The 20,321-nt window shown below is 34.9% G+C and overlaps 3 protein-coding genes across 3 annotated transcripts; 1 reads left to right on the forward strand and 2 right to left on the reverse strand.

Annotated features, from left to right (window-relative positions):
• Positions 1 to 1,714: 1,714 nt before the first annotated feature.
• LOC132189800 (protein DETOXIFICATION 16) lies at positions 1,715 to 7,208 on the reverse strand. The gene is made up of 7 exons (XM_059604594.2): positions 6,903 to 7,208; positions 3,699 to 4,243; positions 2,837 to 2,980; positions 2,515 to 2,753; positions 2,238 to 2,356; positions 2,062 to 2,148; positions 1,715 to 1,968 (listed from the first exon to the last, which is right to left on the reverse strand). Exons 1-7 carry the CDS (start codon positions 7,173 to 7,175, stop codon positions 1,906 to 1,908), a joined length of 1,470 nt encoding a protein of 489 aa, XP_059460577.2. The 5' UTR covers positions 7,176 to 7,208; the 3' UTR covers positions 1,715 to 1,905.
• Positions 7,209 to 10,559: 3,351 nt separating this feature from the next.
• LOC132190969 (transcription factor MYB36-like) lies at positions 10,560 to 11,108 on the forward strand. The gene has a single exon (XM_059605995.2). It carries the CDS (start codon positions 10,560 to 10,562, stop codon positions 11,106 to 11,108), a length of 549 nt encoding a protein of 182 aa, XP_059461978.2.
• A 2,854-nt stretch (positions 11,109 to 13,962) lies between these two features.
• LOC132190612 (protein DETOXIFICATION 16) lies at positions 13,963 to 19,789 on the reverse strand. The gene is made up of 7 exons (XM_059605651.2): positions 19,476 to 19,789; positions 15,977 to 16,521; positions 15,089 to 15,232; positions 14,766 to 15,004; positions 14,489 to 14,607; positions 14,313 to 14,399; positions 13,963 to 14,219 (listed from the first exon to the last, which is right to left on the reverse strand). Exons 1-7 carry the CDS (start codon positions 19,746 to 19,748, stop codon positions 14,157 to 14,159), a joined length of 1,470 nt encoding a protein of 489 aa, XP_059461634.1. The 5' UTR covers positions 19,749 to 19,789; the 3' UTR covers positions 13,963 to 14,156.
• Between the last annotated feature and the right edge of the window lie 532 nt (positions 19,790 to 20,321).

Consider the following 20,321-nt stretch of genomic DNA (forward strand, 5'->3'; position numbering starts at 1 on the left):
TACTTTGTCTCTATAGTGGACAAAGCAACTGTTAACTGTAATGTCACTTTCTAACTAATGACACACCCTGAGAGAGTGAAAATATAACATGTCAGAGATATTCTCTTATCTATATCACCAGCATAATCTGAATCGACGTACACAATGATACTAGAATTGATGCCACTACCTCTGTCATAGACTAAATCAACATCTATAGTGCCCCGTAAATAATGAAGTATCATTTGAGCTGTCTACCAGTGATGAGTGAACCTTGCTAGGATTGTCCATATAGTGACTAAGAGCACTAATTGCCTATGAAATATCTAGGCGAGTGTAGATTATAGCATACATGATGCTCCCAACTGAACTAAAGTAAAGAACTCCTCCTCCAAACTCTATGGTGCAAATGCTATTGAGAGTCAAAAATAACATCATTTATGTGATCATAGGGTTACCATGTTCGCATAGACGGATAGATGAGTCTACAGTCTTAATAAGTATAGAAATTGTTGACTTTTTGCACTAAGTCGACTTTTCATTTTCTACTAGGAGTTTACAATAACAACTACCTTTGGTATAATGTTTCTTTTTAAGCCATTATGTAGTTAATGAAGTATGATCAATTTCTTTGAAACATCAATGCTTACTTTGTGAGGAGGATCACACAAGGAGAGTAAATGCTTACGAAACTATTTTTATTCTAACATGTGATATGTCAGTAAACTGAGCATTCTTTAATTTTTAAAAGGATGTCTTGAGCCTACTAATTTTTATAACATGTTTATAAGTGCTTTAAATATTTACTTAAATACGATTTACAATAAACGAACAATACTTGCATAATATGATAGGACCATCGTTTATGGGCTACCATTATAGAGGCTTGACCCTATGATTACAGAGATTTACTTTTATTGTTTGGCCTTGGATCTAATGGTTATTTGTGATAGGTACACCATGAAAGGATGTGTTACCATTACAGCTTTACTAGTAGCGCGAGCCACCTGAGGTTGGACTCGGTCCGACTGCTAATACATGACGATATTTGGCAATATCCGAAGCGCCGATATTCTATTACAAGTCCGTCAGGATAACGCCAACCTTACCAAGAAAGGTTTTGGATAGACTATATATAGAGGAAATCTATGAGTAAATATATTTAATATTGCATAGTTTCTCTGCATTAAAATAAGTGAATTATCACTGAGATTATGCTTATCATTTTCAGAATAAACCAATTTTACTTTGGCTTAATTACGGAGAAAACATGGATCATTTTGTAAAATACCATCATGATTTTGGATTACTAGAGTCAAGAAATGCGAGCCGTTATTAAAGACCCTTTACATAAATCAATTTCATGACAACGTACTTACTATGTCATAGACGTTCGTAGTTACTTTCTTTTACTTGTTGAACACTTCAATGTTTTATAGAGTAGTAGGTTGTTAGGTTGTAGAGTGAGAAATCCGCTGATATGAAGATGTCGAGCAAGTAGCTCACATTGTCAGGTTCGCTTAGATAGAAGTTAGTTGTTAACATTCTAGTAATGTTTGTTTGGAAACTCTAAGCCTATATTGATGATACATGCTGCTATTTATGGATTCATGTTAGTACGTAGTCTCCGATAATTTGTTTTCGCCTTCTGCTATAGTACACTATGATAATTGGTGTTGTGTAGAGAATTATGCTAATTAGTAGATAATTAGTTTAAAAGCATTACGAGCGTGAAGGTGACACTCTATATTATATCACTAAACTGGCATAGTTTTCCTGAGATGGAGTCATAAAATTGGGCATGACAGCCATATTAGTCCAATTTACAATTGCATGCAGTTTCTAAGATGGCATGAATGTGGTTCCTTATTGTGCCTTTCAAGAATCGGATGGCACTGGCAAATATTAATTGCCTTTGATGCAGCTTTACGGCAATGCTGCATCTGCTGGAGTCATTGAATCATATACCCTATCAGAAGCTTTCTTCACCTACAAAAGAAAGAAAAATGAAAATAAATATCCGATGAAATTATTAAGTGAGGATTATATATGTCACTTTCCATCTCAAAGTAGTTAAATTACTTCTTTCTCCCAATCAATGCGTAGAGTTATTATCGAAAGGGATAATCCTTGCACAATCAGCGCCACTATAATTCCCATCCAGAGTCCCTGTTGATTATATTCAAAATAAGCATATTAGAGAGGACATGAGAAGATTAAGCAAAAAATAAATAAAGAAAGAAAATATAGAAAATGACCTTTCCACCAATATGGTAGACAAAAGCTAATAATATAGCCGTGGGAATGCCCATTAGATAATAAGCTCCCAAATTAACATAAGCCCCAATCTTTTGCCACCCACATCCTGCAGCAATGGCTGAATTTTCAATCCAGAGAAAAAAATCAGTCACAGTTGATTTTTTTTCTTCTTAAATTAGTATGAAATCACCCTTTTTGACTTCAAAATCATAATGCCATAGCAAATTCAGAAATTAATTTTAAATATTTTTAGCGGACAAAAAGGTGGCCACAAACCTGAAAGCACAGACTGAATACCATCAAAAAAGTGAGATACTGCGATCAAGACCACCATTTGTGCCACATATGTTACTACTTCCTCTTCCTTGCTGTAACAATAGCCCCAAGCATGACGGCCTAATATCATGGCAGTGGCTGCCAGAATGCCCTCTGTAGTAACCATGGATAAAGCGACGCGCACAGCTAGACGAGCTGCTTGTGGTCTCCCAGCACCCAGCTCATTTGAAACTCTTGTGCTAAATTAACAGGAAAAAAAATTATTGGTGCACAAAGATGCAGATTAGAGGACACTTAGCAGCCCAATTTAGCTCAAATTCACCTTGTTGCACCAATTAGACCGAGCGGTATCATAAAGGCCAATGAACAAGTGTTAAGGCTGATTGACAGCACTGATGTCTCGAGCTTTGGGTTAGGTAAAAGACCAGATAAGAGAACCATCATTTCGAATGACCAGATTTCCAAGCTGTTCTACAAATGAAATCGGAAATGTTAGATGACCGATTAAATGATTGAATTTACTATCAATTTAAGTTCTAAAGATAAGTGGTGATTAAATTTCTAACACTTCTTTTCGTGGGTGGGCTCAAACTATTTCTTAACAAGTGATGCTCAACACGTAAATTTCTCACAAATTGGTTTGAAAGGAGCATTTAAAAGTGACATATCTTTTAAGCTATTAAAAAAAGTATGTGAGAAACATATAGTATTAAAAAAACATGTGCTTTTTATATGCTACAGATACATGTCACTTTTAGAAGCTGGTTTGTAAAACTAGTTTATGGAAAATTTGTCTCTGACTACTTTCAAATTCATTTAACTCTAATATCACTTTAAACTTTTGAGGGGCTGATTTGGTTGACGCAGAAAACCCATGATTATTTTCTTTGAAGTTGGGAGGAAACCATGACTTCTTGTTAGAGCCAAAACAACCTTCCTAAATTTTAATGTGGTATCAAAAGTAAAGGTTATGAGTTCGAACTCTAACCCCATAATTCACCATTCATTTTAGTTGAATATTCAATGTGTTGAACCTTACTTATCAAAAGAAAGTTTGAACCTATATGTGAGAGAAAATGTTATAATATTAATTAAATAATTAAATTCTGCACTTTCTATCCGCTTACACTTTTTGGATAAGTGGTGACATAAAAAGTTGAAAAGAGCTAGAATCAGAAACTTACCTGATCATTACAGCCGAGGGTATTGATAGTTTTAGAAACTTGGGAATCCCATGAAAGGCTTCCATTGAAATCCCGTTCCACGTCTTCTTACAGGTGGGAGAAATTCGAACATAAACTATGAGTATCAATACATTGATCCAACAAGAGATTGCATTTGCCAAAGCAGCGCCCTTATTTCCAAGGCCAGACTTGAATACCAGAAACCAACAAATGAGTAAATGTGCTAATGTCGTAATTCCTGTGCTAACCATCATAGGAACTACGTTGTTTTGGGCTTTTAAGAATCTGACATGACACTGGAGGAGCGCATAAGCAAAAATGCTTGGTATCATGAAGCGAGCATAAAGACCAGCTTCTGCTGCGATATCTGGGTCTTGTGCCAAGAATACAAGAATATGGCCAGCATTTGCCCATATCAGTGCAAGGGGAATGCAGGCCAGGAGAAGAACAAACATAGCCCTCTGCATGTGTATTCCCAGCATGTGATACTGTTTTGCACCGTACGACTGACCACAGAATGTGTCTAATGCGCTTCCCATTCCAATCTATAAATTCAAAGAGAGAAAGAGAGAGAGACTAATATCAGCATATTAAGTAATTTTCGCAACAAAAAGATATGCCTCTTTTTCGGTCTCTCAGTTTCAAATGAAAAAATCAAGTAACTGTTGAAAAGAAGATCTGAAGTAATGGAATTATATTAATTCTGACAACAAAATGTGAAGAACTCCGCTCTGTTCCATATTAGATTTATAGGGTAGTCTCAAGCTCCAGCCTTTTTCAACATATACATAAATCAGCTACCCAAGGGAACATGATACACATTGTAAGTATTGGATATTCAGATGCTGCTGATTCTGAAAACTCAATCTATGCTGTTGCAGAAGTAGAAAGAAGGTGGTTTGGGTTTAAAAAAGATTGAGGAGTGTAATCGAGCTTCAATTTTGCGGCATGTTTGAAACATTTTTGCTAAAGCTGGGTCTATTTGGGTTGCTTGGATAAGGAAGAATTTATTAAAAGGGAGGACTTTTTAGAGGATAGGAATTCCTCAAAACAGCTCTTGGAGTTGGAGGAAAATCCTAAAATTGTGAGATAGTGAGAGGAATTTCAAAAGTTTGAAGTTGGGGATGGAAATGATATTCACATGTGGTTAGATTGGTGGCATCCTTCAGGTGTCCTCTATGAAAAATATAGTTTTAGAGACATTTATGATGCAGATAGTCAGTTGGATGCGCGGTTGTTGACTGTTCTGAGAAGAGGAGCTTGGGTATGTAATCCTGCCAGATCGGATGATTTAGTAGAAATTCAAGGGAGGCTTTTGGAGGTCAATGTAGGTGGCTGTGATAAGCCAATCTGGTTGTTATCAAAAAGGAAGAAGTACAAAACATGGGAGGGGATTAGAATAAAAAACCAGTTGTTGATTGGTGGTAGCTTGTGTGGTTCTCTCTAGCTATTCCAAGGCAAGCTTTTGTCATGTAATTTGCATTTCAAAATGGCTAAACTATGGGAAATAGATTGGTGAAATGGGGTTACAAAGGGGAAGTTTGTTGTGTGTTTTGTCGTAATGGAGTTCAAAGTAGACAGCATTTGTTATTCAAATGTAGTTACAGTGGGAGGATATGAAAAGAAGGCAACCCAGTTTGGAGGAAAACTTTGTCTTAAATGTAATGTGCTTAATCCCTCAGTTGATTGGGATGAGGTGATGAAGCTTGAATTGCAAGAGTCGAAGAAGAAGTCTTTGTATACTAATATATGCAGACTGGTTCTAAGCTCCACAATTTATAATATCTGGCGGAATCGAAATGAAATTAAGCATGGAAGTCATCCCAAAACAGAGGAGCAGATTTTGCAGAGAATATTTTGGGAAGTCAGATCAAAAGTGTTAGGGAAAGGAAGGTTAAAAAAGACTCTTGAGAATATGGCAATATGTTGAAATTGGAGTATAAAAGTAAAGCTGTTGGTGTAAAGCTTCTGTTGTGTTGTGTTGTGTTTTTATCTTGAGTTCTGCAGTTGGAATGTCTTCGCAGAATGGGCAGTTGAGAGCTGTTCTAGATTTTTCTGCTGAATAGCTAGATTTGTTTTGTTTTGTAGCTATGTTTCCGTGTTGTATATTTGCTTGGGTGTTGTTTGTTTTTTGAAAAGTTGTTAGTTGGTTTTTGATACTGCTTGTAGTAACTTGTTGTTCAGTAGTTTCTGTTCTTTGTGTGTGTTTGAAAATGAAAAGTTTTTTCAAAAAATAAAAAATGTAAGTAGTCGCTTTCCTTAAGAAATAATTTGCCTCCACTAATTCCAACAAATTGGTATGCACTAGATTACAACAAATATTTCTTTAAGATACAATGAGGCCGAGAAATCCTATGTAGTTTGATTATGTTTTGCACAAAACGAAACCAAACTAGAACACCTCAGAGCTTCTATTATAGCAAGAGAAAAGGTTTTGAGAAAGACAAAAAAAGATAGAATTTTCTGTGTTATAAAACTGGTTTGGAGTGAACTCTTTTATGGTGGTATCAGTAGTTTTAATGTTTGTTCACTAACAGACATGTAATTTCGCAAGTAAATAACTGCTAATTTAACATTCACTAACAGACATGTTTGTTCACTAACATTCATGTAAACCACCCCACCCTTATTTAGTAGATTAATGGATTCTGACAACTTTTAACGATAGAGACTAATTTGTTTTTTTTTTTTTTTTTCTGCTTATCTCATAGAGTGATTAATCACTTTTTAAAATTCAGTGAGTTATTTATCAAAACCAAACCACAAGGATAAAAAATGCATCTACCCCTCAAATATTCCCAAACCACATACTAAATATATATACATACTAATTTTGAAAATCGTTTGAACAAAACTAACCTCAAAAGATGACTCCTCGTAATAAGGATCAAACAAGCTCAAAATAAAAAAAATAAAAAAATAAAAAAAGCAAAGATTAGATTTTATCTATCCTTAGAAGTTAAGACCGTTCTGTTGTAGTTGATAGTTTGAATTTGTAAAACAGTTGTAACAGATACTGTAGCAAGCTTTAGAGATGAAAGTACAGGTCTCTGTGAAAATCAGTAAATCACGAGAAAAACATTTCATCAAACACCTATTAGAAAAGATAAAGAAGATAAAGAAGATGAAGAGTAGAATATAGAAAAGAGCTTGTTTCTGGTAGAATATAGAAAAGATAAAGAAGATGAAGAGTAGTCATCATACCAACAAGCTGAAACCGGTGACTGATGCAAAGGAAGTGGCCATGCAAGCACCAGAAAGAGCTAGCTCTCCAAGATGACCTACAAACATGACTGAAATCACCTGCAAACAATTTACCAGGAGATTAACAGCCACAAGCGGCCCTGCCAAGGACAGCTGCTTCTTCACCTCTGCGAGCACCTCATCTTTGCTGAATCCCTCTCTCGATTGGAATGCTTTTCCTTGAGCTTTTGGAATCAGCAGCGGCGATTCCATACTTGCTTCTTGCTCTTCCATATTCACCCAGAACCGAGCGTCAAGTTCATGAGAATCAAGTATAATAAACTATCCTCTCTTAACATGCCTCAAAGTTCTATTTTATAGACCAAAAAAAAAATGCCATTTAAATTAACAAATAATTTTAAAAGTTAAATTACGATTTTGCCAAATGCTTAACTGCATTTTTACAGGTGCGTTTGGCATTGAGATTTTAAACCAAATTACAAAAAATAAATTGTTTGAAATTGCGTTTACAAAAAATTGGATTTGAAAACACAAAAAATATGCATTTTCAAATCCCATATAATAAACAAAAAATTTTAAAAGTCAAATCATAATTTTATAAAATACTTAATTGCGTTGTAAAACTTAACGTTTTAAATCTCAAAACTCACTTTTTTAAAATAATATATTTTTAAATCACATTTTAAAATTGTAAAGGCAAACTTACCCTTAATAGTTAATAGTAATTAACAGACAGGTAACCGCTCATCATGGGAAACAAATAATAAATTAAGGAAAAAGTTATTTCATCTACCGGACATGAGAAACATTGTCTTATTACATGTTTGGTTAGTGTGATTCTTTGTCAGCATTGATGGGGGCGGGATAGAGTAATTAATGTTTTAAAGAAAACCCAGACAGATGAGTTGATGCCATTTTGTCCTTGTATCTGTTTACTAAAAAACACGTCTCTTATTTTAAAATATTTTTTACACAATTAAGTTCATTATTTCTTCTTACCTTAAACACGACAAAAATAGTAATTTAACATAATATTAAAACAAAGGTCATGAGTATAAATTTTAACTCTACAATTAAATATTCTACATATCGTTTCCGATGGATTATGAAGCGGTAATCAATAATTCGAATTCTCCTTTCCCCATTTCCTTTTTTTTTTTTTTTTTAACTATCTCCAATTGTTCTTTCTTTGTGCAAACATGTTAAAAAAAAATTTATATGTCGGGTTTTACTTGTTGAGATAAAGTTTGAACTTATAAGAAAGAATGAATGTTAAAATAATATTAATTAAATGAATAAATTTATTATTTTTCATTAATTTAAGTACTCGAGATAAATAATAATCATCCAAATCACCAACTCACCATAAACAGTCTACGGTACGTAACGTGATGCAACATGATAAAAGAAATATATAATCAAATAAATACAACTAAGAAGTATAATATTTTTAGCTTTAATTGGCAATTCGATGTTCAAAACAAAGGTAAGGAAAATCTATTCCATCTACCGCACAAAGGAAAATTGTCTTATCACAAGTTTGGTTAGTGTGATTCTTCGTCAGCATTGATGGTGAGAGACTGCAACTACGGGAAAATTCCAAAGTGACTTGTAATCTGTTGGAAGTTGTCATCTTTTAGTCTTGCTTGATAATCATTAGCTCATCAAATTATACTGATTTGGCTTCCATTCTTTTGAAATATTAATTAAATAATTAAATTTATTATTTTCAATTATTCTTAAATTTTTAGAACAAATAGTAATTTAACATGATATCAAGATAAAAGTTAACCTTGACTTCACTGTTAAATATTATAAATATTGGGTGTCACTTATTGAGTGGAAGTTTGAGTTCATACTTGAGATGTGTTAACATATTATTAATTAAATAATTAAATTAAATTTTTTGTCTTTTTATTTTTTATTTTTAGGATAAGTGGTAATTTAACATATCCAAATCACCATAAGCTTGATAATGCTTTGATGCAACATGCTGAGAGAAATATTTAATCAAATAAAGACAACTAAGAAGTGTTAGGTTTTTAGAGTTGGTAATTCGGTGTTCAAAACAAGTAACACTACAAGCATTTGGCTCAAATGTCGCCGCTAATGTGTTTCATGCTATTGGTCCGACGCTAATGATCAATAGCGGCGACTTGTTTGGGCCGCCGCTAATAATCACCCCATAGCGTTGACAATATGTCACTGCTATTGCTATTTCTTGTTGATGCAAAATTGTTTGAGCTGGACCGTAAGTCGCCGCTATTGGTCTATCATTAATGGCGCACTGGTGTGGCCTCTAATGATAGACAATAGATGGTCGCTGCTACTTGGGTATCATTAGCGGCGATATCTAGGTCGCTGCTACTGATACTCTAATTATTATTATTACCGGCAATGGAGTCGCCACTAATAATCTGGCCGCTAATGAACCAAATGCTTATAGTGAGTGTATGTAAGTAATTTTTTGTGGGGTAGTTTTGTACTCAAGATTGACTAAAAAAGTCCATCAAAATTGTGAAGAACAAAAGACTGTGTTTGGAAACTTAGCTAATGTTGTTCAGACAAGCATTGATATAAGAAGCCATTGAGACATACACTTGTTCGGAAAACCGGTTGCACACGTCTGGACGAGGAGGTGCTAAAGAAATGAAATTTAAAGAGTCATACAGAAGGTCGTTCGGAATGACGTTCACAATTGGTCCGAACATGGCAATTTATTTGAAGCCCCTGAGAGCCTCATTTGAGTCGTACGGTGACGGTCACAGCCCTCACTTTCGTGGGCTATTGGGTCTGCCACAATTATCCATGCATGCAGAGCAGCAACCCGCGTATCAACTAAATTAAGTAAATGATTACTTTCTGAGCATCAAATTCAATCATGACAAAATTCCACGTACAACCACACAAGTCTACGACTACGTACGTACGACAACCTTTTTCCTTCCTACTACTCTCTTAATTTGAGGAAGAGCATGCGCGATTCATGCTTGTCGGGAAGGAAGAGCCGGCAGAGTAATTGATTTCACCGCTACGTTGATTTCGCCGTTAATTAATAAAGAACCAAATTTAATAACATTCTAAGTTCCAACAAACAAAAAGGGAATCCTCTAGCCATCGTGTCGCAGACTATCGATATCATGTACTTCTAACCGCTGGGACGGCATTATGTGTTAGAGGAAAAAATAACTTATTAATTTAGCGTTATTATATAATTTATTAATTCTCAAAAGAATTAGAAATTGTAGGAAGGACGAAAGACGAAAGTGATTTTTTCTTTTGGGGAGATATTTTAATTATTGCAGGATAATAAGCATTTTTTATTCACAATATTCAATTTTTTTTTTTTTTTTTCCCATTAGATTACAAAGGTTTATGCGGTGCTAGCTACTTTAATTTGATTGGATTCTCTCAAATTCAATGCTAGATTTTGCAATAAACCATATAATATATCAATTTTTTTTTTTTTATAGTTCATTACTATGACTATATATGAGAGCTTCGAACAAGTCTGAATCTTAATATATATATATGCTCAACTTCTAGTACTAAAGAAATCATAGTCAATACACCATTATGATTTCCCATTTCCATATTTGCTTTTTTATACTTCCGCTCCACACTACTTTATTTATGTATTCCCCTTAATTTCCATATATGCAACTTCAAAGCCTTCAAAAACCCTTCTCTTTCTACAACAATCCGGGGCTGTGGCCAAAGCTGCATCCCTTGCAGGAAAAGATCATGATCCAGAGCCTGCAATCTATGAATCAAAGTAGCCCTACAGCTCTGTGGCAAGGACAGAATATTGACTTGCATGAGCCACCCACTGCTGCTATAGCTCAAGAGGCTCTTGGGAAAATGAGCATGCCAAAGGTAAACGAATTGGAGAATTCTTTCATCGTTGGGAACAATATTACAGCAGATGGTATAGAACAGTCTAATATTGCAGGAAGGGAAGTTTCAGGCTTCCAAGCTGAACTTGATGACTTTCTTAACAACAAAACTGTGGCTTTTGTGCCGCAGGAAGATCAGATTACTGAATTTGATTGCTTCCAAGAGATGAATGGTTCAAAGGATGACAGTGTGATTTGGTGGTCTAATGACTTTGAGACAAAATCAGCACCCTCAAACTCTTGGGACTCCACTTCTATTCTTCAGTCTGAGCAGATGTTTCAAGATTATGGACTAGGTTACAATATGTAGTTTGAAACATATATATATATATATATTGTGGTGATCATAAAACGGGGAAGAAGAAGAAGAAGAAGAATCTGATAACACGTATTGTAAATTGTGTGAATAATAATGCTAAAGTTCTCGGTCTGTTGCAAATTCTAAAGCTACTTGATATCCTTCTGAAGCTTCAACTTAAAGCTCCATTCGCTCCAGAAATCCCAATGATAAAAAAAATCATAAGAGATATTAATGGATACAAATGTCATAGAAAAATTATCAAGGGTGTTATATATAGCTCAAAATTAATTCAGATCACAAAACAGGCAAAAAAAAGCCGAATAAGAAATAACCCAGTTACATAAAAATATTAAGATTTACGTGGTTCGATTTAATCAACTTATATTCATAGGCAGTGATGATCCAGATGAAATTCATTAACAAAAGGATGGAGTACAAAAAAAATTACGCATGACCCAAATGTCCTAATACACCTACATCTTACTCGCACTTTCGCTCAAAAGAGAAATCTTCTCTTAATTCTCTTGGTGTCGTGCGGCACAACAACATTGTGAGAAAACAAAGTGACTTTCTTGCTTCGCAACTCAAGTCTCTCTTCTCTACAAAATAACCGAATGACAATATATATCTTCAAAACTAGTTCGGTCAAAGCTTCTCAACGAAGGAACTAGAGCATAAAAAATGAGAGACAAAACATGTACGTGGTAGCAAAAGGGATTGGGGTCCACAAAAAAGAATTGTGAAAGACAAGTCACTCATGCTACAAATCTCCAAATTGACTTAAATTTCATCAAGTCCTCAACACAGAACTCCTCGTGACGTTTCCAACGTGCCTATGGGCAATTACAAGCTACAAACATCAATCAAGCCCAAAAATTCTTTAACTTGAGAGCCGGAATTAGTTTAGTCAACATATCTGTTGGATTTTCTGCCACAACAATTTTCTTCAATATAATATCTCCATATGTCACAACCTCCCGAAGAAAATAATATCTGACATCAATGTGCTTGGTCCTCTTATGATACATTTGATTTTTGATCAAATGTATTGCGTTCTGACTATCACAAAACACAATAGTCTCATCTTGCTGCAAACCCATATCACTGACTAAACCTCTGAGCCAAATTGCTTTTTTCACTACCTCTATTGCTGCCATATACTTTGCCTTTGTAGTGGACAAAGCAACTGTTAACTGTAATGTCACTTTCTAACTAATGACACACCATGAGAGAGTGAAAATATAACATGTCAGAGATATACTCTTATCTAGATCACCAGCATAATCTGAATCGACGTAAACAATGATACTAGAATTGATGCCACTACCTTTGTCATAAACTAAATCAACATCTATAGTGCCCCGTAAATAAAGAAGTATCCTTTGAACTGTCTACCAGTGATGAGTGAACCTTGCTAGGATTGTCCATATAGTGACTAAGAGCACTAATTGCCTATGAAATATCTAGTCGAGTGTAGATCATAGCATACATGATGCTCCCAATTACACTAAGGAAAAGAACTCCTCCTCCAAACTCTATGGTGCTAACGCTGCTGAGAGTCGGAAATAACATCATTTATGTGATCGTAGGGTTACCATGTTCGCACATACGAATAGATGAGTCCACGTACAGTCTTAATAAGTATAGAAATTGTTGACTTTTTGCACTAAGTCGACTTTTCATTTTGTTCTAGGAGTTTACAATAACAACTACCTTTGGTATAACATCTCTTTTTAAGCCATTATGTAGCTGATGAAGTATGATCAATTTCTTTGAAACATCAATGCTTTAACCTTGTGAGGAGGATCACATAGGGTAAGTAAATGCTTACGGAACTGTTTTTATTCTAACATGCGATATGTCAGTAAAATGAGCATTCTTTAATTTTTAAAAGGATATGTCTTGAGCCTACTAATTTTTATAACATGTTTATAACTGCTTCAAACAAATATTTACTTAAATACAATTTACAATAAATGAACAATACTTGCATAATATGATATGACCATCGTTTATGGGCTACCATTATAGAGGCTCGACCCTTTGATTACAGAGATGTTCTTTTATTGTTTGGCCTTGGATCTAATGGTTATTTGTGATGGGTATACCATGAAAGGATGTGTTACCATTACAGCTTTACTAGTAGCGTGAGCCACCTGAGGTCGGACTCGGTCAAACTGCCAATACATGACAATACTTGGCAATATCTGAAGCGCCGGTATTCTATTACAAGTTCGTCAGGATAGTGCCAACCTTACCAAGAAAGGATTTGGATAGACTATATATAGAGGAAATCTATGAGTAAATATATTTAATATTGCATAGTTTCTCTGCATTAAAATAAGTGAATTATCACTGAGATTATGCTTATCATTTTCAGAATAAACCAATTTTACTTTGGCTTAATTACGGAGGAAACATGGATCATTTTGTAAATACCATGATGATTTTGAATTACTAGAGTCAAGAAACGCGAGACGTTATTAAAGACCCTTTACATAAATCAATTTCATAACAATTTACTTACTATGTCGTGGACATTCGTAATTACTTTCTTTTACTTGTGGAACACTTCAATGTTTTATAGAGTAGTAGGTTGTAGAGTGAGAAATCCGCTGATATGAAGATGTCGAGCAAGTAGCTCACATTGTCAGGTTTGCTTAGATAGAAGTTAGTTGTTAACGTGCTAGCAATGTTTGTTTGGAAGCTCTAAGCCTATATTGATGATACATGCTACTATTTATGGATTTATGTTAGTAGTCTCAGATAATTTGTTTTCGCTTTCTGCTATAGTACACTATGATAATTGGTGTTGTGTAGTGAATTAAGCTAATTAGTAGATAATTAGTTTAAAAGCATTACGAGCGTGAAGGTGACACTCTATATTATATCACTAAACTGGCACAGTTTTCCTGAGATGGAGTCATAAAATTGGGCATGACAGCCATATTAGTCCAATTTACAATTGCATGCAGTTTCTAAGATGGCATGAATGTGGTTCCTTGTTGTGCCTTTCAAGAATCGGATGACAATGGCAATATTGCCTTTGATGCAGCTTTATGGCAATGCTGCATCTGCTGGAGTCATTGAATCATATACCCTATCAGAAGCTTTCTTCACCTACAAAAGAAAGAAAAATGAAAATAAATATCCGATGAAATTATTAAGTGAGGATTATATATGTCACTTTCCATCTCAAAGTAGTTAAATTACTTCTTTCTCCCAATCAATGCGTAGGGTTATTATCGAAAGGGATAATCCTTGCACAATCAGCGCCACTATAATTCCCATCCAGAGTCCCTGTTGATTATATTCAAAATAAGCATATTAGAGAGGACATGAGAAGATTAAGCAAAAATTAAATAAAGAAAGAAAATATAGAAAATGACCTTTCCACCAATATGGTAGACAAAAGCTAATAATATAGCCGTGGGAATGCCCATTAGATAATAAGCTCCCAGATTAACATAAGCCCCAATCTTTTGCCACCCACATCCTGCAGCAATGCCTGAATTTTCAATCCAGAGAAAAAAATCAGTCACAGTTGATTTTTTTTCTTCTTAAATTAGTATGAAATCACCCTTTTTGACTTCAAAATCATAATGCCATAGCAAATTCAGAAATTAATTTTAAATATTTTTAGCGGACAAAAAGGTGGCCACAAACCTGAAAGCACAGACTGAATACCATCAAAAAAGTGAGATACTGCAATCAAGACCACCATTTGTGCCACATATGTTACTACTTCCTCTTCCTTGCTGTAACAATAGCCCCAAGCATGACGGCCCAATATCATGGCAGTGGCTGCCAGAATGCCCTCTGTAGTAACCATGGATAAAGCGACGCGCACAGCTAGACGAGCTGCTTGTGGTCTCCCAGCACCCAGCTCATTTGAAACTCTTGTGCTAAATTAACAGGAAAAAAAAATTATTGGTGCACAAAGATGCAGATTAGAGGACACTTAGCAGCCCAATGTAGCTCACATTCACCTTGTTGCACCACTTAGACCGAGCGGTATCATAAAGGCCAATGAACAAGTGTTAAGGCTGATTGACAGCACTGATGTCTCGAGCTTTGGGTTAGGTAAAAGACCAGATAAGAGAACCATCATTTCGAATGACCAGATTTCCAAGCTGTTCTACAAATGAAATCGGAAATGTTAGATGACCGATTAAATGATTGAATTTACCATCAGTTTAAGTTCTAAAGATAAGTGGTGATTAAATTTATAACACTTCTTTTTGTGGGTGGGCTCAAACTATTTCTCAACAAGTGATGCTCAACACATAAATTTTTCACAAATTGGTTTGAAAGCAGCATTTAAAAGTGACATGTCTTTTAAGCTATTAAAAAAAGTATGTGAGAACCATATAGTATTAAAAAAACATGTGCTTCTTACATGTTACGGATAAATGTCACTTTTAGAAGCTGGTTTGTAAGACATTTCCTATGAAATAGTTTATGGAAAATTTGTATCTGACTACTTTCAAATTCTTTTAACTCTGATATCACTTTTAACTTTTGAGAGGCTGATTTGGTTGACGCAGAAAGCCCATGATTATTTTTTTTGAAGTTGGGAGGAAACCATGACTTGTTAGAGCCAAAACAATCTTCCTAAATTTTAATGTGGTATCAAAAGTAAAGGTCATGAGTTCAAACTCTAACCCCATAATTCACCATTTATTTTAGTTGAATATTCAATGTGTTGAGCCTTACTTATCAAAAGAAAGCTTGAACCCATATGTGAGAGAAAATGTTAAAATATTAATTAAATAATTAAATTCAGCGCTTTCTATCCGCTTAAACTTTTTGGATAAGTGGTGATTTAAAATCCCAGGAACATAAAAGGTTGAAAAGAGCTAGAATCAGAAACTTACCTGATCATTACAGCCGAGGGTATTGCTAGTTTTAGAAACTTGGGAATCCCATGAAATGCTTCCATTGAAATCCCGTTCCACGTCTTCTTACAGGTGGGAGAAATTCGAACATAAACTATGAGTATCGATGCATTGATCCAATAAGAGATTGCATTTGCCAAAGCAGCACCCTTATTTCCAAGGCCAGACTTGAATACCAGAAACCAACAAATGAGTAAATGTGCTAATGTCGTAATTCCTGTGCTAACCATCATAGGAACTACGTTGTTTTGGGCTTTTAAGAATCTGACATGACACTGGAGGAGCGCATAAGCAAAAATACTTGGTATCATGAAGCGAGCATAACGACCAGCTTCTGCTGCGATTTCTGGGTCTTGTCCCAAGAATACAAGAATATGGCCAGCATTTGCCCATATCAGTGCAAGTGGAATGCAGGCCAGGAGAAGAACAAACATAGCCCTCTGCATGTGTATTCCCAGCATGTGATACTGTTTTGCACCGTACGACTGACCACAGAATGTGTCTAATGCGCTTCCCATTCCAAGCTATAAATTCAAAGAGAGAAAGAGAGAGAGACTAATATCAGCATATTAAGTAATTTTCGCAACAAAAAGATATGCCTCTTTTTGGGTCTCTCAGTTTCAAATGAAAAAATCAAGTAACTGTTGAAAAGAAGATCTGAAGTAATGGAATTATATTAATTCTGACAACAAAATGTGAAGAACTCCGCTCTGTTCCATATTAGATTTATAAGGTAGTCTCAAGCTCCTGCCTTATTCAACATATATATAAATCAGCTACCCAAGAACATGATACACATTGTAAGTATTGGATATGCAGATGCTGCTGATTCTGAAAACTCAAACTATGCTGTTGCAGAAGTAGAAAGAAGGTGGTTTGGGTTTAAAAAAGATTGAGGAGTGTAATCGAGCTTCAATTTTGCGGCATGTTTGAAACATTTTTGCTAAAGCTGGGTCTATTTGGGTTGCTTGGATAAGGAAGAATTTATTAAAAGGGAGGACTTTTTAGAGGATAGGAATTCCTCAAAACAGCTCTTGGAGTTGGAGGAAAATCCTAAAATTGTGAGATAGTGAGAGGAATTTCATAAAGTTTGAAGTTGGGGATGGAAATGATATTCACATGTGATTAGATTGGTGGCATCCTTCAGGTGTCCTCTATGAAAAATATAGTTTTAGAGACATTTATGATGCAGATAGTCAGTTGGATGCACGGTTGTTGACTGTTCTGAGAAGAGGAGCTTGGGTATGTAATCCTGCCAGATCAGATGATTTAGTAGAAATTCAAGGGAGGCTTTTGGAGGTCAATGTAGGTGGCTGTAATAAGCCAATCTGGTTGTTATCAAAAAGGAAGAAGTACAAAACATGGGAGGGGATTAGAATAAAAATCCGGTTGTTGATTGGTGGTAGCCTGTGTGGTTCTCTCTAGCTATTCCAAGGCAAGCTTTTGTCATGTGATTTGCATTTCAAAATGGCTAAACTATGGGAAATAGATTGGTGAAATGGGGTTTACAAAGGGGAAGTTTGTTGTGTGTTTTGTCGTAATGGAGTTCAAAGTAAAGAGCATTTGTAATTCAAATGTAGGTACAGTGGGAGGAAATGAAAAGAAGGCAACCCAGTTTGGAGGAAAACTTTGTCGTAGATGTAATGTGCTTAATCCCCCAGTTGATTGGGATGAGGTGATGAAGAAGTGAAAACTTTGCAGGAGTGGAAGAAGAAGTCTTTGCATGCTAATATATGCAGACTGGTTCTAAGCTCCACAATTTATAATATCTGGCGGAATTGAAATGAAATTAAGCATGGAAGTCATACCAAAACAGAGGAGCAGATTTTGCAGAGAATATTTTGGGAAGTCAGATCAAAAGTGTTAGGGAAAGGAAGGTTAAAAAAGACTCTTGAGAATATGGCAATATGTTGGAATTGGAGTATAAAAGTAAAACCGTTGGTGTAAAGCTTGTGTTGTGTTGTGTTGTGTTTTTATCTTGAGTTCTGCAGTTGGAATGTCTTTGCAGAATGGGCAGTTGAGAGCTGTTCTAGATTTTTCTGCTGAATAGCTAGATTTGTTTTGTTTGGTAGCTATGTTTCCGTGTAGTATATTTGCTTGGGTGTTGTTTGTTTTTTGAAAAGTTGTTAGTTGGTTTTTGATACTGCTTGTAGTAACTTGTTGTTCAGTAGTTTCTGTTCTTTGTGTGTATTTGGAAATGAAAAGTTTATTCAAAAAATAAAAAATGTAAGTAGTCGCTTTCCTTAAGAAATAAATTGCCTCCACTAATTCCAACAAATTGGTATGCACTAGATTACAACAAATATTTCTTTAAGATACAATGAGGCCGAGAAATCCTATGTAGTTTGATTATGTTTTGTACAAAACGAAACCAAACTAGAACACCTCAGAGCTTCTATTATAGCAAGAGAAAAGGTTTTGAGAAAGACAAAAAAAGATAGAATTTTTTGTGTTATAAAACTGGTTTGGAGTGAACTCTTTTATGGTGGTATCAGTAGTTTTAATGTTTGTTCACTGACAGACATGTAATTTCGCAAGTAAATATCTGCTAATTTAACATTCACTAACAGACATGTTTGTTCACTAACATTCATGTAAACCACCCCACCCTTATTTAGTACATTAATAGATTCTGACAACTTTTCTAACGACAGAGACTAATTTTTTTTTTTTTTTTTTTCTGCTTATCTCATAGAGTGATTAATCACTTTTTAAAATTCAGTGAGTTATTTATCAAAACTCCAAACCACAAGGATAAAAAATGCATTTACGCCTCAAATATTCTCAAACCACATACTAAATATATATACATACTAATTTTGAAAATCGTTTGAACAAAACAAACCTCAAAAGATGACTCCTCGTAATAAGGATCAAACAAGCTCAAAATAAAAAAAAAATCAAAGATTAGATTTTATCCATCCTTAGAAGTTAGACCATTCTGTTGTAGTTGATAGTTTGAATTTGTAAAACAGTTGTAACAGATACTGTAGCAAGCTTTAGAGATGAAAGTACAGGTCTCTGTGAAAATCAGTAAATCACGAGAAAAACTTTTCATCAAACACCTCTTAGTCATTTTCCTTCACAGTAAGGTATAGATAATATAATAAGCCTTTGTCAGCCGAAGCAGAGCATGCTGCTGGTTTTATGCTAGTGAAGCAATGATATACTGTCGAAAAATGTTCAAAGAGGTTAATATACGTGTAGGATATCACTTCCAAAACCAATTCCTATCCATGAACCGAAAAAAAAAAAACCGAACAAACAAAACGACAAACTTGAGATCAAACAGTATGAAGAAGGCCCATGGTCGAACGACAAAACAGAGTAATCAAAATAAAAAGTGAATCAGGCAAAAGTTCTTTGTTCAAACTTTATAAGGTAAGAAGCATATAATCACCAAGTAAATAAATAATTAAAGAGCTTGTTTCTGGTAGAACATAGAAAAGATAAAAAAGATGAAGAGTAGTCATCATACCAACAAGCTGAAACCGGTGACTGATGCAAAGGAAGTGGCCATGCAAGCACCAGAAAGAGCTAACTCTCCAAGATGACCTACAAACATGACTGAAATCACCTGCAAACAATTTACCAGGAGATTAACAGACACAAGCGGCCCTGCCAAGGACAGCTGCTTCTTCACCTCTGCGACCACCTCATCTTTGCTGAATCCCTCTCTCGATTGGAATGCTTTTCCTTGAGCTTTTGGAATCAGCAGCGGCGATTCCATACTTGCTTTTTGCTCTTCCATATTCACCCGGAACCGAGTGTTAAAGCGTCAAGTTCATGAGAATCAAGTATCATAAAATATCCTCTCTTAGCATGCCTCAAAGTTCTATTTTATAGACCAAAAAAAAAAAAATGCCATTTAAAATAAAATCACAGAAAATTAATTATTTCAAATTACGTTTTTTTTTTTTTTTTTTTCTTTGAGATGTCCGTACAAGAGGGGGAGAGAGATTCGAACTAGTAACCTCCGTTTCATTAGGCGTGGTTCCAGCCGATTGATCTACCTCTTGAGGACAATTACGTTTTTTTAAAGTTGTGATTTAAAAACATAGAAAATTTAGGTTTTCAAATCCAAGGCAATGAGCTATTTTTTGAAGAAATAATTTTAAAGGTTAAATTACGATTATGCCAAATGTTTAACTGCATTTTTAAGGGTGCGTTTGACATTGAGATTTTATAGACAAAAAATACAATTTTAAACCAAATTGCTAAAAATAAATTGTTTGAAATTGCGTTTACAAAAAATTGGATTTGAAAATGTAAAAAATATGTTTTCTTAAATCGCATATAATGAAGTATTTTTTTAAAAACAAAA

Source organism: Corylus avellana, chromosome 9, assembly GCF_965113065.1.
Source record: "Corylus avellana chromosome 9, dhCorAvel1.hap1.2, whole genome shotgun sequence".
Taxonomy (NCBI): Eukaryota; Viridiplantae; Streptophyta; class Magnoliopsida; order Fagales; family Betulaceae; genus Corylus; species Corylus avellana.